General features: G+C 56.3%; 3 protein-coding genes across 17 annotated transcripts in view; 2 read left to right on the top strand and 1 right to left on the bottom strand.

The window, feature by feature from the left end:
- MYBPC2 (myosin binding protein C2) overlaps nucleotides 1-12,563 on the top strand; it is a 24,462-nt gene extending 11,899 nt beyond the window's left edge. For all 3 annotated transcript variants that reach the window (XM_067718947.1, XM_067718948.1, XM_067718949.1), the window contains 16 exons: nucleotides 276-441; nucleotides 1,518-1,624; nucleotides 1,862-1,891; nucleotides 2,087-2,226; nucleotides 3,334-3,493; nucleotides 3,583-3,687; nucleotides 4,155-4,343; nucleotides 4,796-4,930; nucleotides 6,379-6,546; nucleotides 6,702-6,790; nucleotides 6,891-7,086; nucleotides 7,344-7,483; nucleotides 8,724-8,883; nucleotides 9,245-9,381; nucleotides 10,890-11,076; nucleotides 12,440-12,563. In XM_067718947.1, coding sequence (XP_067575048.1) covers nucleotides 276-441; nucleotides 1,518-1,624; nucleotides 1,862-1,891; nucleotides 2,087-2,226; nucleotides 3,334-3,493; nucleotides 3,583-3,687; nucleotides 4,155-4,343; nucleotides 4,796-4,930; nucleotides 6,379-6,546; nucleotides 6,702-6,790; nucleotides 6,891-7,086; nucleotides 7,344-7,483; nucleotides 8,724-8,883; nucleotides 9,245-9,381; nucleotides 10,890-11,076; nucleotides 12,440-12,450 — 2,120 coding nt within the window. In that variant the 3' untranslated portion in view covers nucleotides 12,451-12,563. The remainder of the gene's footprint in view (nucleotides 1-275; nucleotides 442-1,517; nucleotides 1,625-1,861; nucleotides 1,892-2,086; nucleotides 2,227-3,333; nucleotides 3,494-3,582; nucleotides 3,688-4,154; nucleotides 4,344-4,795; nucleotides 4,931-6,378; nucleotides 6,547-6,701; nucleotides 6,791-6,890; nucleotides 7,087-7,343; nucleotides 7,484-8,723; nucleotides 8,884-9,244; nucleotides 9,382-10,889; nucleotides 11,077-12,439) is intronic.
- Nucleotides 668-18,462, bottom strand: GARIN5A (golgi associated RAB2 interactor 5A). 9 transcript variants are annotated; one of them, XM_067719267.1, is made up of 5 exons: nucleotides 18,097-18,447; nucleotides 17,776-17,933; nucleotides 17,315-17,445; nucleotides 13,855-14,119; nucleotides 773-896 (listed from the first exon to the last, which is right to left on the bottom strand). In XM_067719267.1, the coding sequence occupies exons 1-4, from the start codon at nucleotides 18,137-18,139 to the stop codon at nucleotides 13,864-13,866; spliced, it is 588 nt and encodes a 195-aa protein (XP_067575368.1). In that variant the 5' UTR covers nucleotides 18,140-18,447; the 3' UTR covers nucleotides 773-896; nucleotides 13,855-13,863. The 9 variants fall into 9 exon arrangements, with proteins under 9 accessions (XP_067575364.1, XP_067575368.1, XP_067575367.1 ...); XM_067719266.1 differs by lacking the exon at nucleotides 773-896 and adding an exon at nucleotides 12,551-12,684; XM_067719265.1 differs by lacking the exon at nucleotides 773-896 and adding an exon at nucleotides 12,705-13,279.
- Nucleotides 18,400-18,590, top strand: part of EMC10 (ER membrane protein complex subunit 10) — a 46,367-nt gene continuing 46,176 nt past the window's right edge. For 4 of the 5 annotated variants that reach the window (XR_010939040.1, XR_010939039.1, XR_010939038.1 and 1 more), the window contains exon 1: nucleotides 18,403-18,590. Coding sequence is in view for 2 of the 5 variants with exons in the window: in XM_067719219.1 (XP_067575320.1) it covers nucleotides 18,477-18,590 (114 nt within the window). In the remaining 3 variants the exon portion in view is untranslated. The other variant, XM_067719220.1, reaches the window with a different exon arrangement.

The raw sequence follows: 18,590 nt of genomic DNA, 5'->3' as shown, positions 1-18,590 counted from the left end.
TGCAGGGCCTTTGCACATGCTGTGCCCTCTACCTGGGAGCCTTCTGCGGCCTCCCTGCCATCCCTCAGGCCTCATCGCTCCCTCTAGTTATTGGTTTGTGTGTTTCCCATTCACTGTCTGTCTCCCCACTAGAACGTGAGCTCACGAGGCCCACACATTGTTTCACGGCCAGAATCCCAAGAACCTGGGACACTGCTTGGCCCATAATGGGTGTTCGCCAATCTTTGTGGACTGCCCGCAGTTTGATGGCCCCATCTCCTTCCCTCCCCATCCAGAGAAACAGCTGGAGGTCCTGCAGGACATCGCAGATGTGACGGTGAAGCCCTCAGAACAGGCCATGTTCAAGTGTGAGGTGTCCGATGAGAAGGTCACGGGCAAGTGGTACAAGAATGGGGTCGAGGTGCGGCCCAGCAAGAGGATCACCATGTCCCACATCGGGAGGTGCGGAGTGGACTGCGGACGTGGTCTGCAGACTTTGTGGTTTAAAAGAACAAGGGTTTAGGGAATTCCCTGGCGGTCCAGTGGTTAGGACTCTGTCCTCGCTGCCATGGCCTGGGTTCAATCCCCGGTCGGGGAACTAAGGTCCCACAAACCATGCAGGACTGCGAAAAAACAAAACAAACGACAACAATAAAACACAAGGGTTTATTTCATTGTGAGTCTCAGGGTTGGTGGGAGGCTGGCTGATCTCGGATGGCCGTCTTCCTGGGCTCCCTCAGGCCCTCACCTGGGTCAACTGGGCTGCCTCCACTCTGGTTCGTGGGACGTCTCATTCCCCAGGAGGCTGGTCCTGACATATTCACGTGGCCAACACAGGTGTCCCGAGAGAGAGCAGAAGCGAAGAGGGCCTCTGAGGGCTGGGCTGGGCGCTGTCCCAGTGTCACTTCCACTATATCCTATGGGGCAAAGGAGGTCACAGGCGGCAAGGTCTCCTTGCAAGGGTCACGGCTACAGGACAGGAAACTTGTGACTATATTTGCAAACAGTCAGTTTTGGCGGGGAGGCCATCTAGCTAGGGAAACGGGGCTGGAATTCAAAGCGTAGCACGTGGACACCTGAGATAAACACCTGGTAATCTGCAGAATGCCGAGAACCACTGTGATGCCAGCAGAACATCGTGCCCCTGTGGATTTCCTGATCATAGCTCTTGGCAGACATAGACTTTTTCTGGGTTCTGTGTGAGGCCCCTGCCTGCTGATGGTGTCAGTAATGCTGAGAACTAATCTTAATGCTTTACAGCGCACTTACCAGGTGCCAGGAAGTCTTCTAAATGCCTTACAACAACCCCCTTGTAGATTGTGAACATTACCTCTATTTTATAGATGAAGAAACGGAGGCACAGAGAGGTTAAGTGACTTGCCCGAGGTCACACAGCTAGTAAGGGGCAGAGCGAGATTTGGGTCCAGGCACTAGCATTGCATTGAGCGCGGGGATCGCATGGCGGCGCGTGTGTCTCCGCGGTGGTCCCCAGGGCGACCTGGCCTGACCTTTGCCCTGCACCCCCCCACTCCCCCTAGGTTCCACAGATTGACGATTGACGATGTTCGCCCTGAGGATGAGGGAGACTACACGTTTGTGCCCGACGGCTATGCCCTGTCCCTCTCGGCCACACTCAACTTCCTGGGTGAGGATACCTCCTTGTCTCCCCCTGGCTGCCAGCGCACCCGCCCTCCCAGACCCCAACCCCCTTCAGGATTAAGTTTCCCTAACTGTACGCTGGGGGTGACAGCAGGTGCTTGTGGGAGGAGGGACAGTCATGGGCCTGAATCCACCTCCCAACCCCTCAGGTCCCAGGGCGATGGGGTGTGAGGGGGGGTAAGGGGCCCCATAGACCTAACCATCAGTCTTCTTTGTCCTCCAGAAATCACGGTGGAGTACGTCCCCAAGCAAGGTAGGGACCAGAGGCTGCTGTGGTCCTTAGGCTGGGGGCCTGGACTCCTGGCTCTGAGGGCAGAGGGGCAGGGGACCTGGACCGCTGGTTCTCTGTGGCTGTTGGAAGCCAGCTTCTCAGGAGATCCTCTAGAGGGGATGGGGAGGGCCCAGCTGCCCACTCCCAAGTTCCCCAGAATCTCTCCTCTGCCACCAGAGCCACCAAAGATCCACCTGGACTTCTCGGGCAAGACCTCGGAAAACACAGTTGTGGTCGTGGCTGGAAACAAGCTGAGGCTGGATGTGTCCATCACAGGGGAGCCCCCTCCTGTCGCCACCTGGATGAAGGAGGATGAGGTAGGTGGAGCTTCCCCTGTGCCCTGACTTCTCCCTCTCAGCTCTGCTGGGTGACTTTAGGCAAGCTGGTTGCCCTCTCTGAGCTTCAGTTTCATTGTCTGTAAAATGAGGAATTTGATTCCTTCTTCAGAGGGTTGTTTTGAAGATTGGAGATTATGTTTGTTCACCACATGGTTCTGGCCTAGCACGTGATGAGTGCTCCAACCATTCATCCATCCACCCATCCATCCACCCATGAACCCATTAATCAGTCAATCAGTCCAGCCATCCATTAGTTCATCCATCTAACCATCTTTCCATTCATCAGTTCATTGATTGATTAATGAATTCATCCAGTAATTAATCCATTTGTCCATGAATCAATCCACTTATCCATCCATCCATCCAACAAATATTTTCATCTTGTATGTTCCAGGCCCTGAAACAGTTCAATTTTTCTTCTCTCCTCTGGGCTTCCGTTTCCTCTTCTGTAAAACGGATAGACTTGACTCAGTCTTCATTCATTCCTTCACTCAGCAAACACCCCCTGATGTTTCCTGTATGTCAGGCTCTTGCATAGGCATTGAGGATACAACCATGAATCAGATGCAGCCCCTGCCTTCCTGGAGCCTTCACTTTTGGAGAGAGGCAGACACGTGCCCAAACAGTCACAGTTCAGGGTGATCAGGGCTGAGAGAAAGGGAGGTACCAGAAGCTATGAGGATTCTGTCATAGCAGTCAGAGTGGGCTGTCACTTTCAGCTGAGGGCAGCCAGGAGTGCTTTCCAGACGAGGCGACTTCTGGGTGGGTTCTAAAGGATGGGTAACGGTATAGTAGAGAGAGAAGTGGGTCAGGGCATTGCATGCCCTGGGGATCAGCTTTGCAAAATCTTGGGGATGAGACAGCCTGGCGTTTTTAATGAAGGGTGGTGTTTGGAAGGCAAGGAGGGCAGTGGCAGGGGGGTGATGAGGCTGGGGGCAGACCCAGCAGGTCCACTTGTGCTGGGTCCACATCCTGTGTATTGTGTGGTCACGGGGAGCCATTGGAGACTGTTGGGCAGGGGAGGGGTGGAGGCCGGTCTGGGTCTTGAGAGAGGTAGAAAAAGGCCACCTGGTGGGCTGTGTTCAGGTGTTCTCAAGCACTGAGGGCAGGGTCCACATCGAGAAGCAGAAAGACACCAGCAGCTTCGTGATCGAGAGCACGGAGCGAGCTGACGAGGGCCGCTACACCATCAAGGTCACCAACCCCGTCGGCGAGGACGTGGCCACCATCTTCCTGCGGGTTGTGGGTGAGCAGAGGGGAGCAAGGGGGCTGAGCCAGGGGGGGTTCCCCGAGGCCATGAGGTGTCCTCTGACCATCCTGCCTCCCCTTCCCCAGATGTCCCAGATCCCCCGGAGGCTGTGCGTGTCACATCGGTTGGAGAAGACTGGGCCACCCTAGTCTGGGAGCCACCCAAGTATGACGGGGGACAGATGGTCACCGGTGAGTGCCCGTGTGCCACAGTGCCCATGACCTCTGATGACCTCCCTGTCCCCTGACTTCTCCTTGACCTCCAAGAGTCCCTATAGCATCCTCAGTGACCACCCTCGGAAACTCGGTTTTCCATCTTCAATAGCTCACGATCCCTTTTGCCCTCCCTATCATTCTTTACTCCCCAGCAACCTGGGAACCCTCACTTTGGCTAACAGCCTAGGATTTTCTGTGACTCCTTACGCCCTGATTCATGACCTCCTTACGCCCTGATTCATGACCTGTGGCCCTTCTTGATCCCTGGCCCCATGACGGGTAACCTCTGACTGCTCTGTGACCCTGAGATCAACTCAAGAGTCACGGCCTCAGACCTCTCAGAGTCATGTGACCTTTTGATGTGCCTTTGACTGCCCCAACTGACCTGGGACCCCAGGCCTCCCCATGACTTCCCACTTCTCTCTGCTTGCGGGGGCCTCCAGGGTACCTCCTGGAGCGGAAGAAGAAGGGCTCTCAGCACTGGATGAAGCTGAACTTCGAGGTCTTCACGGAGACCACCTATGAGTCCACCAATATGATCGAGGGCATCCTCTACGAGATGCGGGTCTTTGCTGTCAACGCCATTGGGGTCTCCCAGCCCAGCGGCAAAACCAAGCCCTTCATGCCTATTGGTGATGCCCCTCTGCACCCTCACCGAGCCCCCGTCCACCTCTGACCCATGGCCTGCCCGTCACTGATCTCTAACCCTACACCCTGGCCTTGACTTCCTTGACTCCGCTGACGTCTGTCCCCTCTCATCCAACAACTCAAGACATTGACCCCTCAGCCCCACGCATCCTCCTGACCTCTTCCTGACCCAGTACAACAGCCACCGACCTCTATGATCCTAGACTCCATGCTGTCCCCCGAATATGGCATTGACCTCTGACCTACCACACAGACACCTATCCCTGCCCTTGGAGACCTCACGATTCCTTGAGATCTTGTTTTAATGACCCGTGATGCCACATCCTTGCTCCCTGACCTTTGGCCCACCATATTGATCCCTTTCCTGACCAGTGACTCCAGCTCTCACCCCTGAGCCCTCATTTACCCCACTTCCCCTTTCCCTGGATTCTTACAGCACCCACAAGTGAACCCCAGCACCTGACAGTGGAGGATGTGACGGACACCACCACCACCCTCAAGTGGCGGCCCCCAGATAGGATTGGGGCAGGTGGCATCGATGGGTACCTGGTGGAGTACTGCGTGGAAGGCTGTGAGTTACCCCGTCTGGCCTGGTGGGGGGCGGTGGCACACACAGAGTCCCAGAGGCCTGCAAATAGGGCAGTGCAGGGACAGATCTCTGCCATAGTGAACGGCCCTTCTGCCTGTGCCTGCCTGAATCCCTGGGATGGGATGGGTCAAGCCAGGCCCCCAGTGACCGGCTTGTCCTCTCTCCCTCCCCCTCTCCCTCCCCTACACCCATCCTCCACATAGTGATGCCTTTTTATCCATCCATCCAAGTATTTATCTACTACCTATGTTGCTCCTCCTGTGTTCTATCTAGTTATCCATTCATCTACCCATCCAACCAATCTTTCATCCATCCATCCATCCATCCTTCCATCCATGTATCCTTCCTTCCTTCTTTTTCACCTATTTCTCCCTCCCTCCCTCCCTTCTTTCCTTCTTTTTCTCCAGTTGCCCACCCAGTCATCCATCCAACCATCTCTCTATCCATCTGAAAATTTTTTGGATCATTTAACTATCCATCCATCCAGTAACATTGTTTTCATCCATGTATCTATCGCTTCACCACTATGTTTCTTCTCTCCCTCTCTTCTTTCCATCCATCCGTTTGCCTATATGGCCATCCAACCGTCTAATTATGCATTGTTTCTCCATCTGTCTGTCCATCCACCTATCCATATTTCCACATATCCCACTCTCAGTCCTCCACGGAACAAACATGTATTGAGCACTGACTCCATGCCAGGCCCAGTGCCTCGGCTCTGGGGATATCTCAGACATGGTTCTCTCACTGGGGAGACAGACAAGATCATTTTGACACTGTATCCCAGGCTTTAAGTCAGACAATTGTGGGTTCCAATCCTGTCCCTTCACCTTGTAACTGTGTGACCTTGGGCAAACCTCTAAGCCTCAGTTTCCTCATCTAAAAATGGCGAAAGCAGTTTCCATTTTGACGGGATACAGTGATGACAGGATTTGGGGATGCATGTAAATGATGGAAGGGTGGTCTCTGGTCAATTTCTTCCTTTTCTCTTCCCAGCACTCTTTACCCAGTTCCTACCCTTGCCCACCCCTCCCCAATCTGTCTTTCAGAACCTATTATACTTTTGTTAGAGTTCACCCTGTTGATTGTTGGTCTGACTCACACTGGTTCACCAACCCATGGCAATAGAACCACGATGGAAAAGCACCCATTTGCAAGCAGGAAATCCGAGGAGCTGTCTGTAACTACCACCCCAACCCCTTACCCTCTCTGAGCCTCAGTTTCCTCATCTCTAAAATGGGGATAACAGAATGGAGGCAGGAGTTAATGCGCTACCATTAATTAGCTCCAACCTGGTCATAAGAAATGCTCAAGAAATGTCAGTTGCAGCTACTCACTGCGGTGGGGCCCTAGGTGCTGAAAGGACACAAACGGAGGGGCCCCTAGGAAGGTCTTGAAGGAAGATCCCCAGCCTCGCTCCTCTCTCCTAGCTGACGAGTGGGTCCCTGCTAACACGGAACTGGTGGAGCGCTGTGGCTTCACCGTCAAGGACCTCCCCACGGGAGCCAGAATCACCTTCCGCGTCGTTGGGGTCAACATCGCGGGGCGCAGCCAGCCGGCCACCCTGGCCCAGCCGGTCACCATCCAGGAGATTGTGGGTGAGGACTCCTGACCCCCGACTCTGCTCTCCTAAAGACCAAGTCGGTGTCATCATTAGGGCCTCCCCCGACAGCCTCATCGACCCTGGTCTGTCTGTCCCTCCGTCGAGTCCCTCTGCCCGGCGCTGAGCCCCTCCCTGGGTTTGTGCCCTCAGAGCAACCCAAGATCCGGCTGCCCCGCCACCTCCGCCAGACTTACATCCGCAAAGTGGGGGAGCATATTAACCTCGTCATTCCCTTCCAGGTGCGTCGAGCTGGGGTCGGGGGTGGGGCAGGGGTGAGGGGTCAGCTTCTGCGGGTGAGACCCGGGCTAACCTCGCCGCCCGCCCCGCCTTCCCGCACAGGGAAAGCCGAGGCCGCAGGTGACGTGGACGAAGGGCGGGGCGCCCATAGACACCTCCCACGTGCTCGTGCACACCAGCACCTTAGACACAGTGTTCTTCGTGCGCGAGGCTGCCCGCTCAGACTCCGGGGAGTACGAGCTCAGCGTGCAGATCGAGAACATGAAGGACACGGCCACCATCCACATTCGGGTCGTGGGTGCGCGGCCCGCAGGCGGCGGCGATGAGGGGGGAGGGGAGGAGATGGGCGGGGATGAGGAGGACCCAGGACAGGGGAAAGTGGAGAGACTGGGACCGGGGAGGGTGTGAGGTGGCAGTGGGTCAGAAGGGGAGGAAATGGGAGTGGGAAAAAGCCTAAGAGAGATCAGAGGGTGTGGGGATGGACAGGGGAGAGGAGGTGAGGCACTGGACGTTTAGGGATGCTTGGGATGACATAACACGCGCCCCATCTTCCAGAAAAGGCAGGGCCACCGGAGAACGTGATGGTGAAGGAGGTGTGGGGCGCCAGCGCGCTGGTGGAGTGGAAGCCCCCCAAGGATGACGGCAACAGTGAGATCACCGGATATTTCGTCCAGAAGGCCGACAAGAAAACCATGGTGAGAGACTAGAGGGGCCCGGGTGGAGTGGACTTGGGGGGAGAAAAGCTGGCCAGATTGTCAGAGCAGGTGTGTTGTTCCCATTTCCCGGCTGGGGAAACTGAGGCACCGGGAAATTTGGGAGAATGGGCCGGGACAGGGAGGAAAGCCTTTGGGCTGAGATTTGGTGCATAACAGATTTTCTTTTTCTTTTTTTTGGTGGTGCCGGGCGGCTTGAGGGATCTCATTTCCCCGACCAGGGATTGAACCCGGGCCCAGTAGTGAAAGCCTGGAATCCTAATCCCTAGGCCACCAGGGAACTCTTTAATAGGTTTTCTTTTTCTTTCTTTTGTATTGAGGTAAAATTCCTCTAGCCAAATTTCGCAGTAACCGTTTTCAAGTGGCATTTCACACCTTCCCAGTGTTGTGCAGCCACCCCGGCTCTTTAGTTCCAAGACATTTTCATCACCTCAAAAGGAAACCCCTCGTCCGTGGAGCAGCCACTGCCCTTTCCCTCCCACCCAGTCCCTGGCAACCCCCCATCTGCTTCCTGTCCCCGTGGACCGGCCCCTCCTGGACATTTCTTATGGACACAGTCACACACTCTGTGGCCCTTTTGTGTCTGGTTCGTTTCACTCAGCACCGTGTTTTCCAGGTTCATCCCCATTGTAGCAGGTATCCGTGCTTCAGTCCTTCTCATGGCTGAGTACTAGGCCTGTTTTTTGTTTGTTTTTTTTGCGGTACGCGGGCCTCTCACTGTTGCGGCCTCTCCCGTTGCGGAGCACAGGCTCCGGACGCGCAGGCTCAGCGGCCATGGCTCACGGGCCCAGCCGCTGCGTGGCACGTGGGATCTTCCCGGACCGGGGCACGAACCCGCGTCCCCTGCATCGGCAGGCGGACTCTCAACCACTGCGCCACCAGGGAAGCCCCTAGGCCCTGTTTTTTTGTTTGATTTTTGTTTTGGGCTGTGCAGTGCGGCTTGCAGGATCTTAGTTCCCCTACCAGGGATCGAACCTGTGCCCCCTGCAGTGGAAGCGTGGGGTCCTAACCACTGGACCGCCAGGGAATTCCCCTACCAGTCCCTGGTTTGAATGGACCATCTTTTGCTTGTCCATTCATCCACTGATGGGCACCTGGGTTGTTCCCACCTTCCGGCCATTGTGAACAGAGCTGCTGGGGAACGGTGGGTTTTATGAGCGAGGCGCCCGCTTGGGTCCGTGTCCCTGACTCTCCCGGCCCCTCCCCATCCCCCATGCCGTAGGAGTGGTTCAATGTCTACGAACACAACCGGCAAACCTCCTGCACCGTATCAGACCTCATCATGGGCAACGAATACTATTTCCGAGTTTACAGCGAGAACATCTGTGGGCTCAGTGACTCGCCTGGCGTCTCCAAGAACACGGCCTGCATCCTCAAGACAGGTATGGCTACTGCCACCGTTCCGAGGGGGCCAGTCCCAGTTCCCCCTCTCTCTCTGTTTTTTTTTTTTTTTAAATTGGAGTGTAGTTGATTTACAATGTTGTGTTAGTTTCAGGTGTACAGCGAAGTGATTCAGTTATACATATACATATATCCGTTCTTTTTCAGAGTCTTTTCCCATATAGGTTATTACAGAATAGTGAGTAGCGCCCCCTGTGCTCTACAGTAGGTCCTTGTTGGTTATCTATTTTCGATATAGTCTCCCTCCCTGCACTCAGAGTTGATGGCAGCTGGTGCTGGAGGAGAAGTGGTCCGGGGACAGTGAAGACCAGTCCCTTTACAGGTGTATCACCCCTCCCCCAGGTGTCACCTTCAAACTGCCTGAGTACAAGGAGCATGACTTCCGAACGCCTCCCAAGTTCCTGACGCCTCTACCTGACCGGGTGGTCGTGGCTGGTTACGCTGCAGCTCTCAACTGCGCCGTCAGAGGCTACCCGAAGGTGCCGTGTGTGTGTGTGTGTGTGTGTGTGTGTGCGCGCGCGCGCACGCACGTAGTGTGTGTAATATGTAACCCTGTAGGGAATTCATCATCGAGATGAAGCACCATTGCCTGCCCGCCACACGGGCTCTTCCTCCCTGAGTTCTCTCTCTGCTCGTGGGATTTGCTCACTTTTAACCCACTTCCTGTCTCTCTGCTCTAACCAGAGCCCAAGTCTCAGCTCACTACACTGACTTCCCTGAAAAACAGAAACCTTTGGGGCGGAGGGGGTCTAAACCTGCAGGGCTCCTTGGTGTCTTCCTGCCCTGTCTGGTTTCCAGACTACTGTCTGGGAATGTGGACACTTGCAACCTTGAACTCCAAGGACCCACCTAGACCAGCGGCTGGCAAACTACGGCCCTCGGGCCAAATCCGCCTGCCACCGGTTTCTCTGAGATATTTTTTCTTTTGGCTGTGCCACGTGGCTTGTGGGATCTTAGTTCCCCGACCAGGGATTGAACCCGGGCCCTGGCAGTGAAAGCGCCGAGTCCAAACCACTGGACCGCCAGGGGATAAATAATTTTTAAAACGGTTTTTTCTTTTTCTGTTTTGTTATCTTGCTTTCACGTTAATGGTTTGTGTGTGGTCCATGACCCAGAGACCACAGAGCCCCAAAAGCCTAAAATATTGACTGCCTGGCCCCTTTGACACATTTTGCCAACTTTTAGCGTCAGCTACTGTAGGCATCCCGTGGATTCTTTCCTTCACCTCCGCCATCACCGCTGTCTACTGCTTTATTCACTAACTCCATCCATTCATTCATTCCGCTCATTTCCCTACCAATCCATTCATTTATTCAGCTCATTCATTTGCTTCATTTATTACATCATTCATTCATTCATTCAACACACGTTTTCAGAGGCTTTCTATGTGCCGGTGATTTGAACAAGGAGTTCCCGTATGTTGGGGGAGACCGCGATGCATCCGAAGTCACACAAATGACTATAAAATTATAAAGGGTGGCGAGTGTGCTAGGGAAATGCAGGCAGTTGTGAGAGTGTAAAGTGGGGCATTCCTGTTCCAGTCTAGGACCCGGGAAGTGACAGGGGAACTGAGACCTGAAAGATAGGCAGGCACTGGTTAGGTGAAAAGAGGAGGGGAGAGCAGTATTGGAAGAGGCAAGAGCCAGCGCCAAGGTCCTGAGGTGGGAGCCTGTCTGGTCTGTTTGAGGGACAGTGAGGCGGCCCGTGTGGGCGGAGCAGATGGAAGGAAGGGGTGGGAAGTGAGGGCAGAGGAGTAATGGGGCCAAATCATGCAGGGCCCTATGGGCCACCACAAGGGGTGGGCTCTTCCTCTTACTGAAGAGGAGACTGAGGGTCAGAGAGGAGAAGTGACTCATCCAAGGTCAGCCAGTCAAAATTAGGAGGTGGCACAGCCAGAAGGAGAACCCAAATCTGCCTCCCAAGGCCCACTTTGCTATCTCCCAGGGTACCCTCTGTCACATGGCTTCCTCTCCACTCTCCTCAACAGCCCAAGGTGGTCTGGATGAAGAACAAGATGGAAATCAGCGGAGATCCCAGGTTCCTGATGAACAACTACCTGGGGGTCCTGACGCTGAACATCCGCCGCCCGTCCTCCTTTGACTCGGGGACTTACTCATGTCTGGCCGTCAACGAGCTGGGGGAGGCCCTGGCCGAGTGCAAGCTGGAAGTCCGAAGTGAGCGTGGGGCGGCCCCCAGCGCACCCCTGCCGACCCTCATCCACTCCCTTTACCAAGCTAACGGGAGGCCGGTGCTGAGCAGGGCTGAGACCAGAGCCTAGGCAGACCCGGGCCCCCTGGGAGTATGATTGGGAAGCCAATTCAGACCCCAGCAGGATGTTTCAGGGTGACACGTGGGGGAGGGAAGGCAGCACAGGGTATGGTAGGGGTGGGGGAGGGAGAGCGCCTGACCCGGCCTGGGCAGGAGTCTGAGGTTTTCCAAAGGAGCTGAGGGACAAATAAGAGGTGAATGAGGGCGAGAAGAACTTAGCAAATGATCGCTAAGGCTTCCTGTGTGCCTGGGGAGGTGTGTGGCACAGCACTGAAAGCAACATGGGTAGTGGCAGAGGACGGGGGGCTGTGGGAGCCCCGAAAAATGAGCCCCCTCCAAAGCCTGTCCCTGTCCCCCTCCTGTCCCCACCTCTCTGCCCCACAGCCCCAGCCTCATCTGTCCTCCTTCCTGAATCCTGCGCCAGCCTCCTCTCGGGCCTCAGGGCCTCCAGTCTCTCTCTCCGGTTCCACCTCCGGGCCCTAGAGGGTGCCTGGCCCATATCCACAGTTGACCTGCTCACAGGGCTCCCCAGCAGCCCCGGAACCCTTCATCCTGGGGTCATGGTCCTGCCTCTGCCACCCCCAGCCCCTCTCCAGCCTCAAGCGCCCCCATTTTCCAGCCACACCGAGCAGTTGGCGGTTGGACAAACTGGTTGTGCCTTCTCCTGCTCCTGGGGCTTTGCACGTGCTTTTCCCTCTACCCAGAATGCTCTTCCTTGCATCCTCCGCCTTGGGCTTCAGTCCAGCAAGCATCCACCAGCCGAGACTCGTGGGGAGGCCGCTAAGCAAGTCCCTCAGAGGCGACTGACGTTCATAGGGGCTTCCAGAGTCCCTCCCTGGCTCTGACGACAGCCCAGTAGACAGAAGGGGCTGCAGACCCTTAGCAAAGCGTCCAGAGGGATCACTCCAAGCACCTCCTGCCTGTCATTCCAAGGCGCTGATCTGCCAAGCCGACCTACTGATAATTCCTAGGGTTCTGCCGTCCCCCTTATCAACTGTTGAATCCGTTCAGAAATATCCCTACTTCAGGATTCCAGTGATGGCTGGTCTCCAGCAGCTGCTCTGTAATCAGAACGTCCCAGTTTGGGGTTCAAAACTACAGGAATCAGGGCTCTATGGAGTTGGGTTGACCAGGTGCCGAGCTAGGTGATGAAGGGAAAACCTGCTCCCCGTGCTGGTCAAGTGAATCCAGCGGGCACAGGCCCGGGGGCAGGGGCGGGTGGTGGTGGGACAAGCATTTTTACCACCCTTTTCTGTTTTCCCCCCACAGTGCCGCAGTGAAGCGCTCTCTCCCACCTGCCAAGATAATTGGCTGCTGAGTCCTAACCCAGACCTCCCCCAACACGTTTCCCTTTCCCGAGTTATCAATGAGAAGATCATAGTCTTGTCTTGGACTCCCATATGTCTGTCCTTCTTGAGTCTGTAGCTCCGCCTTCCTCCTCCTGTAGGGCTTAGTCACCTGGGGCTGGGTGATGGGGACAGCCAGGTTGGAATGGCAACCACGATGAGGCAGCCCTGATGAAACAGACCGCATTGAGGCCGCCATCTTGGAACAGCCACTTTAGCGAGGCTCCCGCGTTGCCACGGCAACTACAAAATCACGGGTGGACCTGACACCCTGTGGAGGCAGCCCTGTTAGCCGAGCTACTGGGAGTGGGGAGGAGGTGGGCTGGCTGCAGGGGCCAGATGCAGTGGGCAAAGAAGAACCAAAGGCCAGACTGGGGAGGGCTACTCTAGCGAGGTAGCCATGATGGAGTGGTGAGCGCTGGGCCTCAGTAGCGGCCCGAGGAGCCAGACACCATGAACAGAAGACCGCGCTGGGGCAGTCATACTGGAAGAGCTGTTTCTGCCATGTTGAATCGGTGACGATGGGGAAACTGCTCGGGACCGGGTTGTTGGTTCTTAAGTGGCCGATCCTTATTAACTTTAATAATTCATCTGTCCGGCCCCGAGGTACGGTACACTTTGATCTCTGGTCTTTTAGTGACCTCAAAATAATGTTGGAGGAATCAGAGTCCCCAGAGTTCAGAGGTCTGTGGGTCCAGGCTGGCTTCCATGGCTTGAAGCTGGGTACAAGAGTCTGTCTCGGAGGCCCTGACTGCGGACGCACCTGCCGTTTGGGGGTGGGTGAGTGGGCACTCTGTACTTCCTGGGAAGGCCTGGGGAGCAGGGTGTCTCGAGAGGAAGAGGCCCCGTACGTTCCAGTGTCCCCACCTTCAAGGACTGGGGCATTTCCCCTCCCCAGGCCTTACACGGAACTGGCATCTTGTCTGGCTGACCCCACTCCTTCAGGGCCTGGGCACTCCCTCCCCAGATCCCACCATGCTAGGTCAAGGGGAGCGAGGCTGGGGTGGTGGGATGCCCAGTTAGGAAACCATCACCACTTTTGCTGGTGCGCCAAGGTCCTGCAGATCTTGCCCTGCTTTTGAGAGCCTCCTGTCCTCTGGGTACAGATGCCACACACTGTCAGGACTTAGGAGTCTGGGCTTATGGTCACCTCCACTCTCAGACACAGGCATCCAGGTCCCAGGCCCTCCTTCCTCAGACCCAGGATCCAGGCCCCCAGCCCCTCCCGCTTCAGACCCGGGAGTCCCTGCCCCCAATCCCTCCTCCCTCAGACCCAGGAGTCCCGCCCCCAGCCCCGCCCATGCCCCTCTCCTTGCAGCCCCGCCCTGCTCCGCTCACCTTGTCTGCTCACTTCCTCCTGCTCGGATCCTCGTCCTTGTCGTCCTCCAGCGCCGAGTACTCCTGTGTGAAGGGTAAGGCTCCCTGGGCCGAATGGAAGCGCAGGCGGTAGAGCAGCCGCACCCACTGGCCGAACTTGCGGTCGCGGATCTCCGGCGGGGCCCGCAGCTGCAGGTAGAAGGCGCGGCCGGTGCGGAACTTGACCTTCAGTTGCCAGCGGCTTTCGTCGTGGACGAAGAGCTGGACGAACTGCAAGGGGAACAGCCTGGCGGGCGGAAGGGGCGGCCTCAGCGTCTTACCCTCCCCGGCTCCGCGGCGCCCACCCCAGCGCCCCTCTCCTCCCCCTGGAAGGATCCTTTTCCACTTTCTCTGCCTCTTGCATTTTATCCATCCCCAATTTTCTTCCATACACAGAGCCCATCCGTGTCTCCCGCTGGTCCTCCCTCCTAAACGCGAAACTCAGGTTGCTGCTTACTTGAAATTTCCATTTGTATGTTGGATCGACATCGGACACATAAAATGTCCAACAGCCAAATTCCTGATCTTCCGCCAACCCCAAAGCTGCACCTCTTCGTCTTCCCCATCTTAACATCCTCCCACTTGCTCAGTGAGAAACCGCGGGAGGCGACTTTTTCCCATTCTCAGCCAATCCTACCAAATCCTGATGGCTCCACCGTTAAACCGTAGGCACAGTCCGACGATTTCCAAGTCCCTCCACCAGCCGCCCCCGACCCCCGCCGTCCAGCCACCGTAATTTCCCGCCTTCACCCCAGTCTGTTCCCACGCGGCCGCCAGAGGGCGCCAATCAACACCCGCGTTAGCTCAAATCCTTCCCGGGGCTCAGAGTAAAAGCAGAGTCCTCGCCTAGACTACAAGGCCCTGCGGGATCTGCCCGCTTTGTTCCCTCTCTGCCCCCCCACCCCCACCCACTCTCCTCGCTTACTCGGCTCCAGCCATACTGTTCTCACTGTCCCATAAACACCTGCTAGGCTTGGTCCTACCTCAGGACCTTTGCACAGGCCGTTCCCTCTGTCATCCTCCAGCCATCCCCATAGCTTGGCCCCTTCCTCTCTTAGAGAAGATCTGTTTACAACCTCCAGCCTATATACAACTACATTCGCCCTTGCAGACCTCCCCATGCCCACCCCCATGCCCCATCTGTCTCCACAGACCTCACCCACTGGACAAATTGACATCTATTCTGTCTGCTTTCCTAGTAGAAAGTGAGCTTGAGGGCAGAGATTTTTGGTCCAATTTTGTTCAGTGCTGCTTCCGTAGTACCCAGAGCTGACCCATGGTCAGTGCTGAGTGAATGCTTGTGGAGTATCTGAATAAAGGAATTGCTCAGGCCCCCAGCCTGATTCAAGGTCCAACAAGGCAGGGGAGGAAACAATCCAGACAGGATGGGTAACTTGGCCCAGATCACACAGCAGGGACTTGAAGCCAAGTCTTACCTATGTTCTTAACAACACTGGGTAGCCACATACGACTCCCCTCAGGCCCTGCAAGACTACCTCTAGAAACTGGTCTTACAGACACCCTCGCAGCTGAGCACATGGATGTCCCCTGCCTGCCACACTGGTTGTCACCCCAAGGCACAGGGCACATCAGAGTCCCTCAGTAGGCAACTCGATCTATTAGTATGTTCCCCAAATGGAAGAATAACAGCTGACATTTCCAGAGCGCATACTCTGTGCCAGGTGCTGTTCCAAGAGATTTACAGACATTTACTTAGTTTATCCCCTGACAGCCCTGGAAGGTGGGCTCTCCTCTTATCCTCATGTGGCTGATGAGGAAACTGAGGCCCAGATGGGTAGGAAACTTGGCCAAAGACAGTGAAGAAGAGGTGAAGCCAGGATTTGAAACCAGGCCGTCTGAAGGCAGCCATTCGTTGAAGGACATTCCCTATTACATCATCACAGCAAGAGGCTGGATGCAAGCTAGGTGTCCATGGGGACGGAGTTTGTTGAATTGTGTGTGTCCAAAAATGGATCTGTGTGCACTGGCACAGAATCACTAAGGGCTGGAAGCTGGTTAGAAGTGAGGGGCTGGGGGATGTGTTGAGGCTGAGTTGGCAGAGCAAGCTCAATGATTTTACTTCGATGGTATGTTTTCTCTGGGGCTGGGAGGGGAGAGTGCTGAAGGAGATGATGAGGGTCAAAACCCCCCTCTCAGCACCATCCTTAGCATCCTTCCAACTGCAGGTTGTGACTCATATGGTGGGATACAATTAGCACTGAAAAGAAAAGGAAGATGGTAGAGAATGTCCCAGTACAAGGTTCCGGCATCAGAATACTGCTTTGTGAAATGTTTTAAACTTATTCGGGGGGGATAAATAAAGGCTGTAAGTGGCATCAAGTTTGTTCAGGTCAGAAGCAGATTCTACCACCAAATGAGTTACATCCAAAATTGCAGACAGGGGCTTCCCTGGTGGCGCAGTGGTTGAGTCTGCCTGCCGATGCAGGGGACACGGGTTCGTGCCCTGGTCCGGGAAGATCCCACATGCCGCGGAGCGGCTGGGCCCGTGAGCCATGGCCGCTGAGCCTGCGCGTCCGGAGCCTGTGCTCCGCAATGGGAGAGGCCACCACAGTGAGAGGCCCGCGTACCGCAAAACAAAACAAAACAAAATTGCAGACAAAGGATTGTGTGCATGCGTGTGTGTGTGTGTGTGTGTGTGTGTGTGTGTGTGTGAGTGACAATGTGACTCCATCCTTCCTTCCTTCCTTCCCGCCCTTCCCCCATCCCCCTTTCTTTCATTATCTGTGAGATGTAGCCAAAAAGTGAAAGCCACCAGCAGAATGTTTCTGGAAATATACTCTATGCCTGTAAATGTCTTGGTATTTGCAGCTGGAGTTGGAGACAGGAGCCTAGGATGGAAGAAAGGTGTATTTTGTGCTATGTGTGTTTTGTACCTTGGAGTGTATTTGCATTACTTTTTCAATCAAAAAAACAAAGACCTGAAGGGGCAGTGTGGAGTGTGGCCCAGGAGCTCCAGAATCATGAGGTCAGCAATCCTGAGGAGCCCAAGGTTCTGATCCCAGGCCACCCCTGACCCACTGTGGGACCCTGGGCAAGTGGCTCCCCTCTCTGGGCCTCAGTTTTTCTTATGGATGGGCCTAAGGGGCCCCACCATATGACAGTAGGAGGTCAGAGAAGAGATGATGTGCATGGTCAAGGGGACGCCTGGCATGCAGTAAGTCCTGCATAAATGGTCATTCTCCTGATTCCTGCCAGGGTGTAGCTGAAGACAGTCCCCCTCATGTCTGTCTATCCCCGATTCCTGGCTCCTGTGGATGGCCCTGTCCTTGTTCTCCTGGGTGGACAGTAGCCCAGAGAAGGCTAGCAGCCATCCATGGCTCCTGGCCTTGGAGGTCATGTGGGTGAAAGGAGGTGCTGCAGGGGGCCTAGGATGCCCAGAGCTGGGGAGAAAGGAGGTCTAGGCTGGGGTGGGGGCAGTCACCCGAAGAGCTGCAGGCGTCCGTTCTCCTTGGCAGGGCCCGCCAGAAGCAACAGGTCTGGGAGTTCCAGGGCTGGACTGGAGGCTGCCACCCCCATGGTAACCTTGTTGGCAACTTCTCCTAACCGGGTCACCTGGGGCCGGGGGGTCAGAGGTTAGAAGCCAGATAGATGGGGGGTGGGATTGGGGAGGGATCAGGAATTTTGGTAGGGTTAAGGGTCAGGAACCAAGTAAGTTAACCACCAAGATGGGGATCAGAGATCCTGGGGTCAAAAGTCAAGAGTCCTATGGGTATGAAGTCAGGGAAAATGGACCGAGGGAATCAAAGGCCAGGGTTCATAGGGAAGCAGGAATTTCAGGAGGTGGGCATTAGGGGGAGTGATCAGAAATAGGGCGAACAGAGGTTCCCCAAGTCAGGAGGCCGGGGCTGAGGCCTGGGCTCGGAGGGCCCTGGGGCTCCACACCTGCACGAAGTTGCTCTCAAAGATGGGTAAATCCCGCAGCTGGTCGAACTCGCCGCTCAGGAGATGGCGTTGGAGCCGTCCCGGCCGGTGCGTGGGACAGGCTGGAACCAGGGGGCGTTCTACATGGGCGGCAAAGTTCGCAGGTCTGTTCCAGGAGGCTGGGCCAAGGTCCCCAGGTCAGCCCCGCGCTGAGGGTAGAGGGTTCCCGGCTACCGGTCTCCGTATCGCAGGCTCCATCCCTCACCTGGTTCCCTCACCTGGTCCAACCCCTCCAGGCCCGGCTCCGCCTCTCACCTGCCATCCCACCTGGTCCCGCCTCACCTGCTCCACTAGGGGCCGGCTTAGGCTCGTGCCACCGTTTCATCGCAACGCCCCGCCCCTTGGGGGGAGCGGAGGGAGGCGCCCACGGAGAAAACGGGAGGGCGGGGCCCCGGGCTCTGTGACGTCACAACGCGACGGACCGGGTGTGCGTCACGGAGGAGACGTCCGCGATTGTGGCGTCATCCAAGGGGCGGTGCCCGGAGACCCGGATGGAGCGCCGCCCGCCCCGTGACGTCAGGCGCCGGTAGCGGGCGGGCGCTAGTGCGCAGACGCAAAGAGCCGGCGCAGGCGCACGGGCGACGGGATGCGGGCCGTTCCTCCCGGCGTGCTCCGCGGCGCCCGGCTCACTCCAGCCCCTTGGCTGGTGGGACGGGTCCGAAATGGCCGCGCCCGGCGCTGGGGCGACTCGGCTGCTCCTGCTCTTGCTGATGGCGGCAGCAGCCCCCAGCCGGGCGCGGGGTAGTGGTTGCCGGTCCGGGGCCGCTGTGCGGGGG

This window comes from Pseudorca crassidens, chromosome 20, assembly GCF_039906515.1.
Source record: "Pseudorca crassidens isolate mPseCra1 chromosome 20, mPseCra1.hap1, whole genome shotgun sequence".
Classification (NCBI taxonomy): domain Eukaryota; kingdom Metazoa; phylum Chordata; class Mammalia; order Artiodactyla; family Delphinidae; genus Pseudorca; species Pseudorca crassidens.
This window is presented reverse-complemented; position numbering and strand designations above follow the sequence as displayed.